General features: G+C 36.5%; 1 protein-coding gene across 2 annotated transcripts; it reads right to left on the minus strand.

The window, feature by feature from the left end:
- Positions 1–2,430: 2,430 nt before the first annotated feature.
- Positions 2,431–20,626, minus strand: LOC149567513 (uncharacterized). 2 transcript variants are annotated; one of them, XM_089820735.1, is made up of 22 exons: positions 20,496–20,626; positions 20,072–20,406; positions 13,728–14,940; positions 13,427–13,630; positions 13,183–13,287; positions 13,030–13,095; positions 12,772–12,936; positions 12,302–12,376; positions 12,030–12,184; positions 6,225–6,360; positions 6,075–6,144; positions 5,871–5,998; positions 5,661–5,717; positions 5,032–5,217; positions 4,759–4,851; positions 4,500–4,585; positions 4,347–4,413; positions 4,188–4,254; positions 3,961–4,097; positions 3,762–3,853; positions 3,448–3,514; positions 2,431–3,013 (listed from the first exon to the last, which is right to left on the minus strand). In XM_089820735.1, exons 3-22 carry the CDS (start codon positions 14,925–14,927, stop codon positions 2,843–2,845), a joined length of 3,327 nt encoding a protein of 1,108 aa, XP_089676861.1. In that variant the 5' UTR covers positions 14,928–14,940; positions 20,072–20,406; positions 20,496–20,626; the 3' UTR covers positions 2,431–2,842. The 2 variants fall into 2 exon arrangements, with proteins under 2 accessions (XP_089676861.1, XP_089676860.1); XM_089820734.1 differs by having other exon boundaries at positions 20,072–20,578.
- Positions 20,627–20,871: the final 245 nt, after the last annotated feature.

Raw genomic sequence — 20,871 nt, forward strand, 5'->3', positions numbered from 1 at the left:
GTCCATGTGCTTACTAGGAGGAATAACAAAATCTTGTTTCATTCATTCATTCATCATTCATAACACTACACAATTATTTTACCCTTTATATATATATATATATATATATATATATATATATATATATATATATATATATATATATATATATATATATATATATATAATTGAATGACCCTTGACAAATTTTATGCTTGTAACAACTAGTTGATCTATACAATGAATGATGATACAACAATTTCACACATGCTACAACATTTAGCATGCTTCACAACCTTGTTTTTTAGCATTAGGCAAGACTTTAGCTCTACAAAGCTCTTGTTTTAATAGCATCCTTCCAATATTCCCAAAACTCTTAGAAACATTGGCTTATCCAAGCATTAAACTATGAGATTCAATGTCAATAAACTCAAGTGATAGGCACAAAGTAGGTATATTCAAACCTCCATTCTTTGAGTTTCAAACATTGATATTGATGAGTCACTAGATCAATTGTCATTGTGTAATGGAATTTATTATGATCATATAGTTCAATAGTGAATCAAGATTTTTTGTTAATTTAGTTTACCTTTTCTTTCGAAATGGTATTGTTCAAGTATTACATTTGATGTATTGTTTTAGTGGCCTTATCAATCTCCCAAAACTCTTTGATGGGGAGCTTCTTCACTTAGAGCCTTTTTGCTCTACCAAGGCTATTTCTTAGCCTTCTTAGGGTCTCTTCTCTAACCCTAACCTAGAGGACTCTCTCCTAATCCCCTTCTTCCAAGAAACTCACCAATCAATTCAAGTTTCACTCCCTAACCCCTAGAACTCCAAACTATGTACTTCTTGGCCTATCAAGCCAAAAGTCCACTAATTGCTATGAACTAAACAAAATCAAGTTTGAACCTCCCTTAAGAGGTTCCTAGCTCACTCCAAGCCATTCTACATCATTTTGATAAGTCTCACACACCCACAATCCAATATTGCTCCGCTTGCCCTTGTAGCCCTAAGAGCCCCTCCTAAAAACAAGGAACCTTCAATATCTTGCAAAAACCCTTAACAAGGCCTATTGATGCCTTCTAGACTTTGTTTCCAATTGACCTAGGCTCAAAGATTTTCTAGGTCTTAGGTCTCCATGATGTTTGTACTATATGTTTTCTGAAAACCCTACTTTTAAGGGTTTCAAGGGCAATGACAACAACTATGCTCCTTACACAAGTAAATCTTCACTCCAGACTCCCTCCTCTAGTTCTTGGACACTAGACACCCCATACTACCATTGCCCAACCAAGATTGGCACGTGCCAATCCTTTGTCCCATCTAGAACTCACTTGCAAGCATCATTGTACCTTGCTAAGCTTTCATTTGCTTGTGTAGGGCTCACTTGCAAAAATGGCCAACTAACTCCCACAACCTCCAAAATGATTATTTACATAGTATATACAAACCATCACTTGACTCCCAAAGGCCATAGGTTTTCAACCATGGGTACTCAAACTTTGGTCATTTTTGTGTTGTTTGCTAAACCAACCAGCAAGAAGCCCAAAACTAAATGATTTTCAAAAATTGCTAAAATGAATTCAAAATGCTACAGAGTTCCTACATACAACCAAGCAACTATTCCATTTGAAACAGCAAGCAAATCAAACTTTCAATCCAAAATCTCATTCCCTGTCAGCAACTTCTTAATATCTCTTCAAATGTTCGTACATCCACACAACCAACCCCTAGAAATAGTTGGATGATGCTTATATAGACTCCCTGTAACTACTCAAACCCTTGGGTCGAGTTACCAACACCCATCTTGCCTTTTCCTAGAAAACTGCAAAATTTGTCATTGCAAAGTTGTCAATGAGCAATTTTGACAACTTTTCTCAATTTTGCATTCTAGGCCCCAATTTGGTTTCAACCACCATGAAATGATCCTAAAACATCTAAGGACCCTTCTTAAACACTTCTAGCCGTATTTTAGGCATTTTGCCATATTTTGCCCTTTAGAGCATTTTTAGGCTTAATAGGACCTAATAGCTAGAAACATGGTTTAACTCACTTCTACTTAATCACACTTCCTAAACCTACCTTGGGACTTTATACTTAGTCCTTATTCACTAAATGGTTGGCTAGACCATTTACAAGCCAAAATTGTGCTAGGGTTTTGCCCTACCCAAAGTGTTCCTGCACCACTCTTCATAAACTCAAAACATGACAAATGATCGGCACAAAGCCTCAAGTAGGGATATTCAAGCCTCTGTTCTTTGTTTCAGCCAAATGACTGTTAACTTTCCATTTTCAGCAGCTGATTTGTTACGTTGCAGTGCCCTCACAATAATTAATGAAAATTAGGTTCCATATCACATGTAACCCAAGATTGGTTTTTGTCGAGGAATGTGGAAATCATATACAACCATGTCATTTGAACACATAAGAATCCTAGCCACTAAGATGCACTTTTAACCATGTAACATTGCTGAATTCATAGTGCACGTATTCAAAGCAACATCAATTCTACAACCTTTAAACACTGACCAAAAACTGAAAAAGAGCCACTCATCCAGACACAATGAGCTTGGCATTCAAAATCAGAAACCCTCTTCATTGAACACACTGAACCTCAGCCCAAGTGCCAAAAGCTCTCCAGGGCTACACAATACATACATTTGACTGAAACATATACCTTTTCGAGACTGAAGCTTTATCAACTGGCGAGGCAAGGTTGCTTGTCAATAAATTATTTGGATATAATCACAAAATTAATGGAAACTATTGGACCAGGAATTAATGTTACACAATAAAAAATGGGCAGGCAACAAAGAACTCAACACACCAATTACAGCACCATGTCAAGCCAAAAGAGCATCTATCAAGATTGTGAGGACAAAATAGAATGCAGCACTGCTTGCTGCTGGGGCTGTAAACCAGACCATGTTGATGTGAGAGCAGGTGGTGGCATGGTTTGCTGAAGTCGTCTTAAAAGCTGTATAATTCTAGAAATGGTTTCTTCCGACGCCAGATCTGCACCAGAACATAAAATCTGCAACAAAATGGATTTGGTATTGATACATGTTTCAAACACAACAATATTTACATCTCAAAAAACAATCAGTTAAAATGAGTATGCTATCATTTAAGTTTCTAAAAATCAAACAAGTTTAGAATTCACATTAATTGCAACTAAACCCATAAGAAAACCTATATATATGTCAACTAATTTCTACTGATTTTGATATTCTTAAGTTAAATATTATACTCCCAATTTTGAAATGAGATTGATAGCTTCTTCGTATATCAGAATCTTAACTCTAGCTTCACATATACAATCTTCCAAGGCTTTTTCAATGACTAACAGACTTTCACAGGATCAAGAGTGACTTTAAAGAGATCTTTAAAGAGATCTTACAATGCAAGATGCAATCCTAACCTGAAATACTTTTTGAATAAAAAAAATTATAAGCTCTGAAAGCAAACCTCAGCAAACACGGAAATAATCTTTGGCAAATGTTGGTTGCCTGGGCCAAGTAGTCTAGGATCAGACCTGCAATACATGGCTTAAGCTATCATAGAAAAACGGGGGAAAAAATAATTTATAGAAACATCATTTTTATGTTCTCGGTAATCTATAGAATAATATATTTTTTAAGCTGGGCATACTTAAAAAGAGGTGTCGTATTGGGGAATCAGGTTGACTTGAACCTGAGCCAGCAGTACTCCCAAGGACTTACCACTAAGCCACAGCCCCCAGGCTAATCCAGAGAATTTACTTTAATTTTAATTAAGCATACCTCTCTACCATGGAGCAAAAAAGCTCATGCAAGACTTTTGCTTCAATTATGTCATTCTTAATAGGAAGACAACTCAACCAGGCTGGAACAACCTACATCACAAAAAATCAATTGAATAATTTCAAGGAGCTTTATCCAGGCAGCAATCTCTATAATAACAGAACTATTACCTTCCATCAATATTTCAAATTCCATTTACCTGCGACCCATCAATAAAGTCTCTCTGATATTCACATATCTTGCCAAGGGCTGAGATTGCATTGTCAGTAGCTACTCTATTGTCAGGGAGAAAAGCTGATGGATGACTAATCACATTATTCAACTTTGATAAAGATACTGCAAGGACCACACATAACAAAATCATTAAATATTCAGGCTAGATAAGGCTAAAACTCCACAGGCAGATATTATACTATTTAACACTACCTTCAACCAATGGTTTCATTTTTGCACCTCCATGTTCAGCACAAACTCCAATTCCATATACTGCCGCCTGTAAGGTACATTTGTTCAAAAGCACATTGGAACAGGAAAAATAGATTCCACCCAGATATCCAAATAAAGAAGTTGAATAACATATTTCACCTGCCGCACATCAGCATCTTCATCTGAGCAAGCTTCTAAAAGGAATGGTAAAAATGTATCATAATACCTGTCAGAACAGCAATTAAGACTTAAGGTTCATGCTAGAAAACAGGCCAAAAAAACACTGCAAGACATAAGAAATTAGCAAAATACTTTGTAGCAGGTACACCACACTCTGCTGCAACATTATCAAAAATGCAGATTGCTACTCGTCTCTCTTCTGGTGTCCGATCCTTTCCCTGCACAAGATGCACAGGCTGAATATGGAAGAAAAAATTTGGTGATTCAGCTTTTGTAGTTATCAAATTATGCACTCCAGAATAGCAATTGTACTATTCCTTAAAAGTTGCCGCCCTAGTACTTTGTACAAAAACTGAGCCAAATTGTATCACCATGAATGTTTCAAACATACCAGCATTGGAGTGATGAAAGAAACAAGCTCATCAAAATAGGGTAAAATCAGTGACTTGAACAGTTTTAAGAGTGTTCCAAGGCATTCCCCAATCTGAATAACCACCGTAGGTCAGCTGATGCAATAGACTGGATAACTTTTAAATATTCTATGCAGCAAAAACTTCACATTCATCAGAGAACTTCAATTCCTAACAAAAATTGAACACTACCATTACTAGAGGAAAATAGTGTCAAACTATGATAGCTGGCCCTAGAATATATGGTCCATTACTTGATCGAAAACCTCTTCCTCCTCTGAATTTTCTTCTTGCAACAGATCCCTCTCCTCTGCATCAAAATCCTCAGATTTTGACCGTACGGTGCGCTCACCTTTTCTGCTTGTGCTGGCTGTGATGACTTGCTTGAACTGATCAACCATTTTTTTAATCCATTCTGGCTCAAGAAGCAAGCCTGTTATCTGCATCTCAACAAATAAAAATGAAAAAAGAAATCTATGATTAGATGTAATCAGCATAGCCTCAAGCCGTATGTAAAATCTACTAATTTTGAAGTATAAATTGTCTACTGGTTGCTAAAAGAGAAACACTACAAAAATAATTATTTTTTAAAAGTAACAATGTTGTTATAAACTAAATATAAAATGCTCTGTTTTCCTGCTTAATTCAGTCATCTAGAAATCCCTATACTGCACATCATAAAATCACAGAAGAGGGAGAACGGTAGCCTGAAAAAAAAGTCCAAGTCAAGTGACACCCACTTATCCTAAAGCTAGAACCCTCGATTGGCCCAGTCAAAAATAGCAAATCGTCTGCAAACCTTGCACAAAGTTAAGGGAAATGGCACACTGGAACCATACACATGCTAGCTATGCCTTTAGTGTAAAAGACTTAGGGCAATCACCTGAATGCATTCATTTAGTGAGCATAACATATCCACAATGATCTCTGTCTCTGGTTCCTGCACACCATAGTATTCCATTAAATCTGACAAAATGAAGCATGAAACTGTACATTTGAACCATCACAACTGTATGTAATAATGGTGTCAAGCTGTTGACCACAAATTACAGATAAAATAGAAACAGTAAATAAGACTAAGGACTTTTTAGACCTTATTTAATGCTTCAACGAGCGACAGAATAATGTAATCTGAAAGTTGCTTAACATAAGACTCATCACGACCCTGTGCCTGTCCTTTATTCACAGCCAATTTTCCAGCTCGGAGCAGTTCTGGCATAGCTGCAAAACATATTTAGTTGGTAAATGTTGACATCAATCTTAGAAGCACTCAGTCAAAAAAAAATTCTAAAAATACCTGAAATAGAAGCCTTGCGAACTTCCTCGTGGAAATAGAACTTCAGTAGTGGAACAAGAATCTGTACGACCTGCAATCACAATCCAATTACAAGGGTTAACAAAACAACACTGTCATCTAGCATAAAATCAGATTGTTAAAACTAGCTACCTGATCAACCCATGGATAAAAGCCTTCCTTCAGTTCATCAGCATAACAGCAAAGCATGTTACATGCTGTAGCCTTTTCTTCTAATACACTTGTTCGGATGCCTATTCTTTTGTCCCCAATAGTGATGGTCTCCATGCTGAAGGCAATAAAAATCAGAAATCAGCAAAGAAAAAGAACAAAGCTTCAGAACATTAAAATAAAATGACATGAATCTACTTTGTCTTCCATGTCTGCAGAAGTCCATAATCAATCTGCCATCCAATATGACACCCAGTATTCGTTGCCAATTTGTTAAAAATAAAATTGACACTTTTGAAGCCAATTATTTCTTAAATGCCAGGTTGTGATACGTAACATCCATAAATTAAACAAGATTGAACTAATTACACAAAAAAAAACTTCCAAACTAGAACAGACATATCTTTTAGTACACCGGATCGACATTAATATAATATGTGAGAGATGTGGTGGTAAATGGTTTTGAAACGGCCTAACATATTTTATCATAGAAAATGACATCTAATCAAGCATCTTCTTACTTATTAAAGTTAAAAGCTTTGGCATCTGGATCATGAAAATCCCTGTGAATTTTTAAACAAAAGGCACCAAGTAAACCAAGAAGCTTCTATACATATTGCAATGAAGATTAGTTCTGCCAAACTCAAACTCTATGATGGACATGTTCCATCTTCCTCTCAGCAAATGTATAGCATTTTAGAAAATAGTTTTTCTATCAAGTCAGCCAAAAAAATGTCAAAATGCAAAGCTTCAGGAAAAAAGCATGCATGTCAGAATCTTTTATAGGAAAGTATGGGTGCACTACAGCTTGTTTTCTTGGAAACATCTAACATTGATTCTGACTGCCAAAATATTCTTTTAAGGTTCCACTGACTTCAGATGTGTGGCTGGTTGTCCATCTTAGTATTTTAAAAAAGGTGAATATGCAAATGCTAGCAGCCAAAACTAATCCAGCTTTTTTATTTTAAGATTATATGTTCCACAAAGATTATGTCTACGACTACAACTGAAGTTCTGATATTGTATCAAGACAAAGAAGACTTGTAAGATCCAAACTTGCTTGCAGGTGTTTACATTCCACATTCTCCTGCGTAATAACAAGCACTTAGATGTGTTTGCATATGTTTGCATTCCACATTCTCCTGCCTATAACAAGCACTTAGATTTGTTTGCATACGATGTAGATCCCCTTCTCTTTTGAGCATTAGCAATATAATATGCATAAGATCATTATGGTAATAAATACTCTCACGAAATAGTCATTGTTGTGATAATTGAAGTATGGTAATACTCCATGTATTGGGAAACCAACAAATGCCAAATATACGAAATTTCCTCAATAACATACAAGTAGCAAAAACTGAGTTTTGTGATTATCCCACATTGATGATAATTATAATTGTGAGACAAGGAAAACTTCTAAGGCACACATGCTAGAATATATTAACATGCCTGCAGCTGCTACCAAATGCTTAGGCATGTGTGCCCTTTGTAGATTCCTTTTTCTTATTAACGTTAGCAATATATGTAAAAGCCAAAAGGTCATTAAGATAATGACCGTCTCATGGAAAAGTCAACATAGTGATGACTAAAATATGAAATCTCTACATGAAGTGAAATAGAACACAACAAATACAGCTACAGGGTAAAAAGGCCAAAACATGGAAAATTTTCACCATTCCTCCCCCAGTAACAAATATAAGAGGTGATTGTTTGTTTTGGCGGTCTCCTTGTCTTAAGCATATTAGTGACATGTAGGAGCAAAAGGCTTATAACTGTTGTTAAAGACATGGTTCTATGGTTAAGACAAGGCACTGTTATCACAACCACTAGGATTGAAACCTTCATGAGGCAAGTGAGCTCATGCACTCTGTACTCCTGATCAGCCTGTGTGGTCGCTGGATTGAACTGAGTTCCATTTTAGATGAGGTCCCTCATTTGTGGCCTACTGACTCGGATAATACATGACTACTAACAAAAGCTGATAATAATAATGACACTCAGAAGACACCCTTGCCCAAAAGCTTTGCCAAGGGAAAAGAGACTAGACGGCAAAAATCTCAAGTGATGGCATATATTCAACATTCTTTCTCCTACTAACAAATGCTTAGAAGAGCTTGCACACTCTATGAGTCCCTTCTATAATGTATATTAGCAATATTCATGAGTGAATATTTACTAAGATAATTACTACTCATGGATAATCATCACAGTAATCATCTGAGAATGGAAATCCAAAATACTCTAGCACTAAATCACACTAAGATACAGCATTTGAATAATACTACACTATAGAAACCCACATCAATTACAACTAACAAATGTCACATGGTGATAATCTCGCATTCATAAAAGTTGCAAGAAGTAACTCAAAAGAAACTCCTCGCCCTAAACTTTGCAAGAGAGAAAATCTGGGGTGAAAATAAGAGTTCCTTGGATTACATTCCAGCAGGAAAAACTACCAAACGCAAAGTGGGGGCATACCAAAGACAATGAGATGAGAAAAGTCCCTCTATTGTCCTGCACCCACCTGCTAGAACTGTCCCCAGATGTTATTGCAGACATTCCCCTCTTCAGTGATGTTCCATGTACCATTGCAAACAAAAACAGATTTATTGAAATTGCAATTGTGTACCATAAATTGTCTTTTCATCAATGCTTGCAAATTTTCAAAACATTGTTTCCTTTTCCAGGGAAGCAAATGAAAATTCAAAATTGAGAAGACAAATGATGATATTCCACCTCTTCAACTGCAAAGCCCTCACCTCCAAAGCCCGTGTTGCATATTACAAAGATGCTTCCATGTAAGCCATACACTCAAAAATATTAAAAACATATTCAAAATATTAAAAGTGAAAATTTATTCATTTGTTGATTTAAACCCTTAATTTCAACCAGATATTAGATTCAATCACTTCAAGTTTGAAAATATATTTGTTTTTCACTATTTCATTTAATAAATACATATTTAGTAATTACATACTAATTAGTTATAAACATAAATAATATACTAAAATATGTATTAACTATATTTAACATATATATAAATTAACTATTAAATATGTTATATCAATTGATTTATTTATTTTAACCTATAACTTCAACTCGCTATTGTAAACCTAAGTTGGCCTACAGGTGGAGAACTTGTGCTCTTGAAAGAGAGGTCAAAAGTTCAAGTCCCATATACTAAAATATGTATTAGCTATATTCAACATATAAATAAATTAACTATTAAATATATTATATCAATTGATTTATTTATTTTAACATTTAACTTCAACTGGCTATTGTACACCTAAGTTGGCCTACTGGTGGAAACCTTGTGCTCTTGAAAGAGAGGTCAAAAGTTCAATTCCCACAAGGGGTAGGATATGTACACCTCATTCGTAGCACACTTAGGTGTCTTCAGCAAGGAGTACAAGGTAGTCCCATATTACTAACACCATATGTAAACCTAGAAACAAATCGCTGGTATTGTGAACTATAAAAGTCTAAAGACCTTTCTTTTCACCTTTTTTTATATTCATGATATTAATTTCATTTAATAAATATATTTATACATTAATTAATTATATATTGGCATCTACATAAATTCATTATTAATTATTAATATATTTACAAATTATTAATGTAAACTTTATTTCAATATATATTCAATTGTTTTAAAAATTGTAGTTTCTTTTCCTATTTTCTAGAATTAAAATTTCAAAATATTATATATAATTTTAGCTACCATCTGCATGTTGTCCCTACCCTGAATTTCGCAAGGCAAATTGCTGCCCCTAAAACCCATCCTCTCATTCCAAGATTCCACGGAACATTGGTGAAAATCCCAAAGCAATGAATTCTATCCACCATTCCTCTCCCCGCTAACAAATGTTTATTCAACTTTTGAGGTCTTAGCATGCCTTTTGGATCCCCTTACCTTGTGAATATTTGCAATTTATGAGGGAAAGGTTGGCAATGCAATTACTACTTATGCAAAATAATCATTGTCATGATGATTTAAGATGAATATACCCCACCCAGTGAAACTTCCCACAAAAAATCAATTTGTCTAAAAGTTGCTGCACTATGCAAGCCCCCAATGCATACAACTATAGTTGTGAGAACCATAAAATATTGCTCAAATCAAAAGAATTTCAACAAGTGGCGGCACAACCCCTTTGTGTTGCCATGGTAAAAAAATGCGATGAGTTGCTACCCCAATCACAAGCACCTACAAGGGCAAATAGATCCAGTTAATTTTTGGCAAGCAACTTGCTAGAAAACTTGCTAACGTCAGCAAGTCTGAGCCAAAAACTGAGGTACCCACAAATGATGATAATCAACAGCAAAAGACACAGAAACTTATCTTTTTTGTTTTCTCCTTCATGTTTAGGCACCACAATACTTGCAACACTTCTAGCAGTGAGCATGATTGAGGCCAGTGCACCAAGTTGACACAAAAACTGCCTGAACAACCTTGTTTATGAATTAAAAAATTTGTAACCTTTGTCTGTATACCAATAGGGTGGAGGGATTGGAGACATGAAGTGATTGACTTAGATGGCATTGATTCATATTCAGATTGGATCACCAATGATGTTGAGTCCACATTTTCCTGCAAGATGCCTGATTTTGAGAGGAAAGCAATAGAATGGGCACCAAAGATAGCAACACATAAGGAGACAAAGGGGGAGGCATCGACAAGGCTTCATTGGATGCAAATGATTTGCACAAGGATGGTATTATTCCTCATCAAGAATCATTACAATCAAGTTTGAGGACACCCACAAAACCACTAAAAACTTTAGTCAGATAAGAAAATTTGCAAAATACTAACAAATATTTGTAGTTTATTAGCATATGACACTATGATGAGCATTGAGCTTGTTTTTGAGGGAAACACTACTTGTGAGTTCTCTAATTTCAGTTTTATGTGAATCTTTTTAAGTTCTCTGCAAAAAACTTCATGCAACAAAAACAAGCATGATGTATGATAGTTTCTAGTACTACTACTAAATTATTGGTTTGATGGTGAGACACGCCTTTAACTCATATATAAGCTTGTAAATATGATGCAGACACCTTCCATGAGTAAACCACATTTACTAATGGGTGAGTGCCCTGACAATCTAGATAAAACTTGGGAAGTGAACTATATATATATATATAATCTACAAAAGCAGGCTTCACATATTCTTTTTATTCTGGTCGTAAGCAGCTACAAAATTCTTTTTACAAGGGAAAAAGGCCATGTCAACCTAGATAAAATGTGGGATGAACAAATCACTACAAAATGGCAAAACTTGCCCAAAGGCCTACTGCCAATTGAAACTAACATGTGTGTGTGTGTGTGTGTGTGTGTGTGTATACAAAAGCAGGCTTCACATATTCTTTTTATTCTGGTCGTAAGCAGCTACAAAATTCTTTTTACAAGGGAAAAAGGCCATGTCAACCTAGATAAAATGTGGGATGAACAAATCACTACAAAATGGCAAAACTTGCCCAAAGGCCTACTGCCAATTGAAACTAATTCAAATATATATATATATATATAGAAAAGAAGGCTTCACACACTCTTTTTATTCTGGTCGTAAGCAGCTACAAAATTCTTTTTACAGGGGAAAAAGCCATGTCAACCTAGAAAAAACGTGGGATGAACAAATCACTGCAAAATGGCAAAACTTGCCCAAAGGCCTATTGCCAATTGAATAACTAATTAAATACAACAAAAAAGGATATCAATTTTAATAATGGAAATTCCAAAAGATGTTAATGGAAGAAGGACCCTATTGTATATACCTGTCATCATCAGAATCAATTCCATCTGTAGGATCATTAGCATCAGTAATGATGACATCTGGTTTGATTTGTGCTGAACTAAGAAGAGGAGGCATAACAATGCTCATGTATGGTAAGAATTCCTGACCAAGACACTTACAAAGGCGAGCCCACGCCTGATAAATGTTGCAAAACACCACTGATTTCAGTCTCATAAAACAACCAAATTAAAATTTTAGAGCAAAATACACCAGACCAATTGGGCATTTTTTGTTAAACTTAAGTACATTCACCTGAAGCATGTAACTAATTGTCGGGTCATCATCCTCCATAGGTGCCCTCTGGAGATTCATTAGCACATCCATAACCTAGTATTGCAAAAAAAATACTATTAGTCATGATATTGACTGTGAGACTTTTTAGGCATCTTCAATCCATTACATTTTAGTGGACCAAGTTACAATCAGCATAATCGCAATCATGCATGATACCAGCTTGACTACAGAATAAATAGCAACAGTCCTCATAAGCTCAGTTTTCATACAGAAGTGCAAGGATTGCACAACATGACTATTTCATCATATTTCAGATGATAGAGCGAATAACAATATATTTCATGAATAACTTTACTGTCCAACGTCCACCATTTACACCAAGAAATCTCACAAAGTGTCACCGCTAAGTCTCATCTTGTGTGAGGCATATACATATGATTTATAAATATTAAAAGCTGAACAAAAGGATGTAGAGGTTCATAGGTTACCTGCTTAGCATCCTGACCAAACTTCTCTTTACCAACTGCCATGCCAACAAGGCTTATACATTCCATTGACTTGGCACGCAGCATTCGGTTTGACTTGTCAGTAGCATTAAGCAGGATGGCTTTTAAATATGGCATCACAGCATCATAGTACGCCTGGAAACTAGACTGTACGTAATCCAAATACCATGATCAGTGAGATAATAGAAACACAGCATCCCAATGTAGTTCCCCAACAAACTTAAAAAACTGAAAAGTCACCTGTGCACAATCTGCAACTGATGCCAAAGCAGTCAAAGCCCCTTCCTGTACCATATGTTTTCCATTCTGCAATTATAAAGATAATTAATTTCAACAATTCACAGTTTTCAGGGATCTAACTTTATTATTTATGACTGATCCCACATCATGCACCTGAAGAAGGACAAGCAAATTGGCCACGATACCATCAAGATATGGTGTTAAAATCTCAGGTGTACAACCTTCACAGAAATTCAAAACTGCTGCTGCTGCGTGTGCCTGAAAATTTGGTGTTGATTCAGAAAAATGAAGCATTGACAAGAAGATATATCCATCAAATCAGGCACAAAATCAACATTGATTTAAAGTAAAAAAACACCAAATAAGAAATCCCATTGAAAAAGGGTTAAAAACTCACCTGAACACGAGGGTTTTGAATATCACCCATAGCATTTACAAGGACATGAATTACTTGTTGGTGAAACTGCTCTTGCAAGTCAGGATTCAAGTCTGTAGCAAGCTGCCCTAGAGCATTGATGGATGCCCATCGGACACGAGGATGAGGATCTCTGAAGGAATTCAATATCATGTTTACTATAGGCTCGAGGTTTTTATTCATAACCTGTATCCAAGCAAAACCAAAAACTCATTTTAGAGATGGACTTGAATATAAACTGCTATGAATTTTCATTGATAAAATTCATTATAAGCAATCTGACCTTATCACAACCTTCAGCAATCTGTGCAAGAGTAATAAGTGCAGCGTGTCGTTTCCTCCATTCATTGTCAGATATGTAAGAAGGTAATAACTCTGAAGCTACAGGCACAATAGTACTACCACCAAGTGAATTTGCAAGGCGGTCCAAGCATTCCAATCCTACCTCATAATTACTAGTCCACCCAGCATCTTCATTATCAATTTCAGCTGTATGCCAAGCAGCATCATCTTCTATATCGAGCAATAACTTAACCAATATGGCAAACAGTTTTGCAATAAACTGGGGCAATTTTCTCATCATTCCAGGAGCACGCTCTCTGGCCTCAGAAAGAGTAATTAAAAACTCCAGCGCCAAATGGCGCATCCCATCTTCAAGACTCTCTGCCTCAGCTATCTGAAGCATGCTGCTTACAACCTCTGGTAGCTGCTTCCGAAGAAACTGTGGTGCTGTTCCCGCCACTTCGATAAGCATTTCAAGTGCCTCTTGTGCAATAGCCTCCTCTTGAAGCTCAAGAGCTCTAGTCACCGTCTGCATCATTCCTGGCAACAAATCCTGGAATAATTCTCTGTCTTGCGAATATTCTAGTGATTGTACAAAACTAGCAATTGCACGAAGTGCTGCCAGTCGCACATCACCAGTCATGCTTGGTGAGAGAGTTTGTTGAAAAATACCATGGAGTACTGAGAGATGAGGATGAAGCTGGGAGCTCATATACTGTGCAAGCTGTCCAAGCACAAGGAGTGCAATCTCTTTTAGGTGCAGAACTTCAGAATTTACACATTGAAAGAGGAAGGAAAGCAGTTCAGGCCATTCATCTTCTTCTGAAATGCTTGTTGCTAGCTCAGCTACAGTATCACATACTTTCCTCAAGACACTTTTATTTTCCTCCCTCTGCAAACAGATTAACATTTGCTCCTTCACTACACAACGAGAGTGTTCATCAAGCTTTGACCACAAACCAATTTGTTTACGGAACAGCACAGCAGCCATGGATCTTAAACCAGGTTGGCAACTATATTGAAGTATATGGACTAACTTTAGCATCAGTGTTTCAGGGTGCTTCTGCTTGCAAGCATTGAAAAGTTCCTCAGCTTGACCACGAGATTCATTTCCAGCACTCATCAAATGTTCAATTAGAGTCTCAAATGGAGCTGCATCTGGACCCAAGAGGATTGAAATCTTTGCATCTAATGGTTCCATGATCACAGCTCTTCTGTAGTAGAACAAACAAGTCAAATTGTAATGTAAGCTCCTAAATTAATGTTACTAAGATCAATGCATGTGTAGAAAATTTTCTCAGTTCGCCTATAAAGAAATGCTACAATCAGAGTTATTTGTATTGTATTCAAATTAGAGGGGATTGGAATAATTGTATGCCACAACAAAAATAATCGAACACAATGAAAAAATGTCTTCTAGACACGAGAAATCAGTACAAAGGAGATCTGTTGTTCAGAACAAATATTAAAATCAGAATACACCTTGTCAAAACCTCGCCATGGTCAATTCAGTTTCAAATTACTCCTAAGTCAAGTTTTAAATGTCAGCAATGACTTATAAATACCTTAGGCATAACTAAGATTCAAATGATTCCAACTAAATTAACAATTCTGGAAAAAGATACAAAAAATAGGCAAATGACATAAAGCTTTTCCAAGACAGGGAAACACATTTTTAGAATGACAAATTATTTTCACAGATTTTGAGGGCAGTGAATACAATTTTCCGTTTCAGCAATCCAATCAATTTTCAAATTTAAATTTCAGTGATCAATATCAAATGCTCGTTGTCTAATATCACAGATATTGATGTTGTTCAGATAATGTTCAAGTAACATTGGGATGCCCACTTGTTACTGAAAGTCTTAACCCTCTAACAGAGGAAACAATCTCATAATGTCAAGGAATTTCTGAAATACCATACGGAAGTGAGAAAAACGTACAAGTGGAATTAACTTCATCCAAACATATAGGATAGCTCCCCAAAAAACAGGAGAGGCGAGGGGAACACTAGTAAAAACACATTTTTAGGATGACAATTATTTTCACAGATTTTGAGGGGAGTGAATACAATTTTGCATTTCAGCAATCCACTCAATTTTCAAATTTAATTTTCAGTGATCAATATTGAATGCTCATTGTCTAATATCACAGATATTGATGTTGTTCAGATAATGTTCAAGCGACGTCAGGATGCCCACTTGTTACTTAAAGTCTTAAACCTCTATAAGAGGGAACAATCTCATAATGTCAAGGAATTTCTGAAATACCATACGAAAGTGAGAAATGTTAAAGATGTTAGCATTTAAAGTATTGAAACATATGCTCAGTAGTTAGTAATCGATATATATATAATAATTACTGTATGTTATCTATTGCTGTTTCATCATTGATATTACATTATCATTATCATTTGATCTGATTATATATCGGACACTTCAGAGAACTGTCCAAAGCAGATTAACCTTGTATCAAGGTTACAATAGGCAATGATATATGGTTCTCTATGAATGGGTTACATACCTGTCACACCGCTTGGGTTATCGGATGATATCCCATGTTCATTGCTATGCTTAAATTGTAGTCGGGTCTTCCATATTGGGATTTATGTTATATTGACTTTCAACTAACTAATCAATATGAACCAACACCAATCCATATGCATATTGAAGCATGACCATGTAGGGTCATGTCCCTACTTGGTGATGCTTCCAATATGTATATGTATTAACTTCTATTTTATATCTGAACATCATATGAATAACATGGCATACTGATTTCAGATAAGAATAGATATTATCACAGCAAGAATATTTAAGTCTGACATTGTATAAAGAAGACACCAGTCTGCTATAACATAGAATACAGAGTGAAACACTTTGATAAGTCTACACCAACTGAGATCTATTAAAACTTACAAGAAAAACATACAAGTGGAATCAACATCATCCAAACATCTGGGATAATTCCCCAAAAAACAGGAGAGACCGGGGGAACACTAGTAAGAAGGGAGTTTAGCAGTGATTGTATTGTTCATGATTCATAATGGAACGCACAAACAGCAAAGGTTATACAAATATATGAGCTTACAAAAGACAACTGAAGTAGCTAGCCAATACAAAAATCTTCCTTTATTCTTGGCAAAACATTACAGTTGTGCTTAAAAACTCTGACATATATGACAAAAAAATGAAATTTATTAAACGGATTCATTCAATAAAAAGAAGCATACATAAACAATATAACGGATACAAATTGATGACAGGTTAAGCAGGAAGATAGCAGTGTTACCCCGGCGCGGGGGTGCGGCGGTGCGGGGCGACATCGGGACGAGTTTCGGGTGCGGGAAAAAAAAAGCCTCAATTTGGGGACAGCGGGGGGACGGCGGGGGTGCGGCAGTGGGGGAGCAGAGGGGGGGTGGGGGGGTAGGGGAGGAGGGGGAGTGGAGGGAGGGGGTTGCATAGTATATATATAATATATATGACTGAAAATGCTAATTATGAAATGATACTTCAATATATTATATAACATTAACATACCAAATATAGTTGAATACAATGAAAAGAGAAAATTGAAATTTGATTCACAAACCATAAGTTCAAACTTGAAACTTGAAACTTCATAACCATTACTAATGACCATTTAACAAATCAACTTAGTTCAAGATGCAAGATTCAAAATTCATTCTTCAAATATGATTCTATGAATATCATATTATCATAAAGATGCTCATGATGACAATGAGCCGAATAGCATGAAACAATGAAATAATAATAATGTATTATAGCCATATCAAAGTGAGTACCCATGAAGCACCCTGCAAGCACTCGGGAAGCACCCAGGAAGCACCCTGCAAGCACTCGAGAAGCACCCAGGAAGCACCTCGCGAGCACCCAGGAAGCACCCGCGCACGGAAGCACCCAGGAAGCACCCAAGCACTGCGTCCCCCCCGGGTGCTTGACGGGTGCGGCGGGGGTGCGGCAGCAGAAAAACTCCCGACGGGGGTACTCGGGTGCGTGACGCACCCGCACCGGGTGCTTACGCGCACCGGGTGCGCCGAGGTTTTGACCCGGGTGCTTACGCGCACCGGGTGTGCCGGGGTTTTGACCCGGGTGCGCGCACCCAGGTTACACTGGAAGATAGTCAATGTGCATAGCGTAAAAAAGGTACTCTGACAAACTATGTGCTGCACTGAATCAATTCAAGAAGCATGAAAGCCCATGCATTCAAGGTGCAAATCTAATAATTTGAATTTCTTGATAACAATCTAAATATGTCAACTAAATTTGTGAAGAAGAATAAAATAATAAAGCCAAAAATGAGTATGGAATGAATGTACTTGCAGTGCTTGATGAGGACTTCAGTAATCCTACTAATTATGGTTGGCTGCACATATACAAAATATGGATCCACCAAAATAAGAGCATTGCGGGAACCACCATATAATATATGCCAAAAGAAGGAAGAGGATAAAAGGAGATTTTATAGCAGCATAACGGTGCTTACAAGAATATTTGCGTTTCCAAATAAAGACTAAAATATAAAAGAAGATCAGTTATTCACCTAAGCTGAGCTGGGAGACCTGTAGAACTAAACAGATAGAAGGGGGTTAGAGAGCTTCTTACATGCTGCAAAACAGGTGTAGACAAGCAGAGCTATGGGATTGGTTGTCAGTTACACCTGTTGCCCTCTGTGGTTGCAAGGTTTGGAGGAGCAGTCTTTGAAACCACAAGTGGAACCAAATTGACAGAATACAAAAACATCTTATAAAACTAGTAGCCTTGAATTCAAATTGACAGTTCCCTATGAGATACTCGACTAAAGAAGGTATGTTTCCGATGATAGCTTCAGAGGTTATCTGTTTTTTAAGCTATCTGAATAAAGTGGAAAGTATGGTTAAACATCAGTGGTGCAAGCTGGTTTTTGGGAAGAGGCTAGTACATAGAAAGAAGATATAAATGAAACAAAACAAGAAATGGTTGAGTAAATGGGACATTGACTTGTAAAAGTGTCCGAAAGCTAATTGAGAGATAAAGACTTGTTTTAGAAAAAATCAGGACTGCTATTTGGTCAAAGCAAAAGGGGTAAAAAGAGCTCATTAGGTGAAAGAGTTCAACCTCACTTGGGATCATAACAAGAAAGACTACTTACGAGTGGCAATTAAGGGTAAAGCTAGATTGTTAGCGGCACAACTGAAAACTGGGTCTCCTCATCTAAGGTGTGAAACGGGTAGATGATTGGCTCCCAAAGAGACTTGGGAAGAAAGAACATGTATTTTCTGCAATAAAGGAGTTGTTGAAATTGAATGGCACTTCATTTTTTAGTCTGCTTCCTAGAAAGATGTCCATGTACAATATGAGAACAGCTTGAAGGACAGCTGTCTAAACCAGCTTTTTGAAGAGGAAAGGCTTCACAAAACTGCTGATTTCTTTATAAAGATTCATAACCAGAGAGCAGATATTTAAAAGAATATGAAAATGGCCTAAGATTTGATGTTGGGTCCCTTACACTGTTGATCTCATGAACATCATTAAAATTCCTTCATTCATTCCCTTATTTTAATCCCACAACAAAAAAGAATCAAGCAACTGATTCTTTGAGAGCTTGAAGTCCTGATTGTAACCAAAATCGCACAAGTACTTTGTCAGTAATAGTGAAAAAGAAAATCGGTATGATCAGGATAAAGAAGAGAAATTTGGATCAATCAAAACTGTTTGTTAAACCACGGAATCCTTCCAACCAAAAATGTGAAATAAACGCTGGATAAAGATTTCGAGAAAGAGATTGATGTCAATATATATACTCACTGAAAGGACAACTAGCATCAACGAGAATAACTCAAATGAAAGGTAATTCCACGAGAAGCTTACAGTGGCGACGATAAACACTAAAAAAAGTGGAAAAAACTGAAAAACGCCATACTGGTAGACAGGCCTACAAATCTCTTCCCATAACTTGACTGAAAAGAAAGCACGAGGTAAAAAACTGTATGACAGCTAGATCAGATTGTTACAAATAGTATCAGTTGACATGAGCAAAGCAGCAAGGCCCCCGATAAGTCCGTCCCAAGAAATTCATATGATGATCAGAATGCTTGGCGCCTAATCTTAACAATTACAATATACTAGAGATTGCCTCTGGTCAAAATCGTTATAAAAGGTGAAACTTCTAAACACGCCATACAAAATAGAAATCGTTCCTACTCAAGGCAAAGGGAATGAGAGATTCAAGAAATGTAAAGAGTAGAATTCAAAAACTTCCCAAGTTCAAATCCTGATGTAACAAGCTTAATTTTCTTAGTGTTGATAATCACCAACTACAAAACACACACGTGTAAAAACTCACCTACTGATATATGCTGGAACGGTTCAAGAATCAGAGTCTGCGGATGCTGTGGAATGCCAAGATACGATAGTAGGTCTAAACCCTGGGGATTTTGAAGAGGTGAAGACAAGGCGGTAGCTTCCTTTGTAGGCCCTGCTGCTCCTACTTCTCTCCCGCCTCTCACAAGATAAAGCTCCAGTCCCTATTCCCGCCAAATTACAAAAAACCAAACCTCGAATGTGCGTACTTAATTGTGATCGTGTGTGTTTGTTCCTAAACTTTCCGCGCCATTTTGCTGTCTGAAACCCCTCGGCCGGTCATGCCCAAGCTATAAACAATTAAATCTAAGACTCCATCTGAGAATAATTATAAAAAGGGTCTGGATTAGTGAGGGTCCCTGGAACAGAAAGAAGCGATAAAGTGAAAATGAAAGAAAGTGACCCACTTTCTCTGCGCGCGATTTTTTGCGCACTGCTCGGATATCAGGGAAGAAAACCTATCGTCAAATTCAAATCCCTGAAATTTTATAGCAGTTCATCTCAAATTCAAGTTTATATTTTTTTTGAAAATGATGTTACATTTTAAGTTTATATTGTCACTAAATATCATGTTATAACATACTGTACGTAATGTTGAAAATACGATTTTAAAATCATATAAGGAATGGCACATAATTGTGATATCTAGTTTTTTAAATCACTTGTAATTTTATTTATTTTAATCGTAATTAAATATTATAATTATTTTGAGTTTAAAAAAACTATATGAAGAGCTAAGGAGTGAGAAGTAGAAGAGCAACAATTAATGATGTGAGGATCAAT

This window comes from Cupressus sempervirens, chromosome 3 (genome assembly GCF_028749045.1).
Source record: "Cupressus sempervirens isolate cs-2001-9-10 chromosome 3, ASM2874904v1, whole genome shotgun sequence".
Classification (NCBI taxonomy): domain Eukaryota; kingdom Viridiplantae; phylum Streptophyta; class Pinopsida; order Cupressales; family Cupressaceae; genus Cupressus; species Cupressus sempervirens.

What these genes read in the sequence shown, in the direction of transcription:
- LOC149567513 (XM_089820735.1), bottom strand. Translation starts at nt 14,927, where the DNA reads ATGGAACCATTAGATGCAAAGATTTCAATCCTCTTGGGTCCAGATGCA. An exon ending in CTTTCATCACTCCAATGCTG is followed by an intron (nt 4,586 to 4,758) that starts GTATGTTTGAAA and finishes CATCTTGTGCAG; the next exon opens with GGAAAGGATCGGACACCAGA. An exon ending in AATGAAACCATTGGTTGAAG is followed by an intron (nt 4,098 to 4,187) that starts GTAGTGTTAAAT and finishes TGGTCCTTGCAG; the next exon opens with TATCTTTATCAAAGTTGAAT.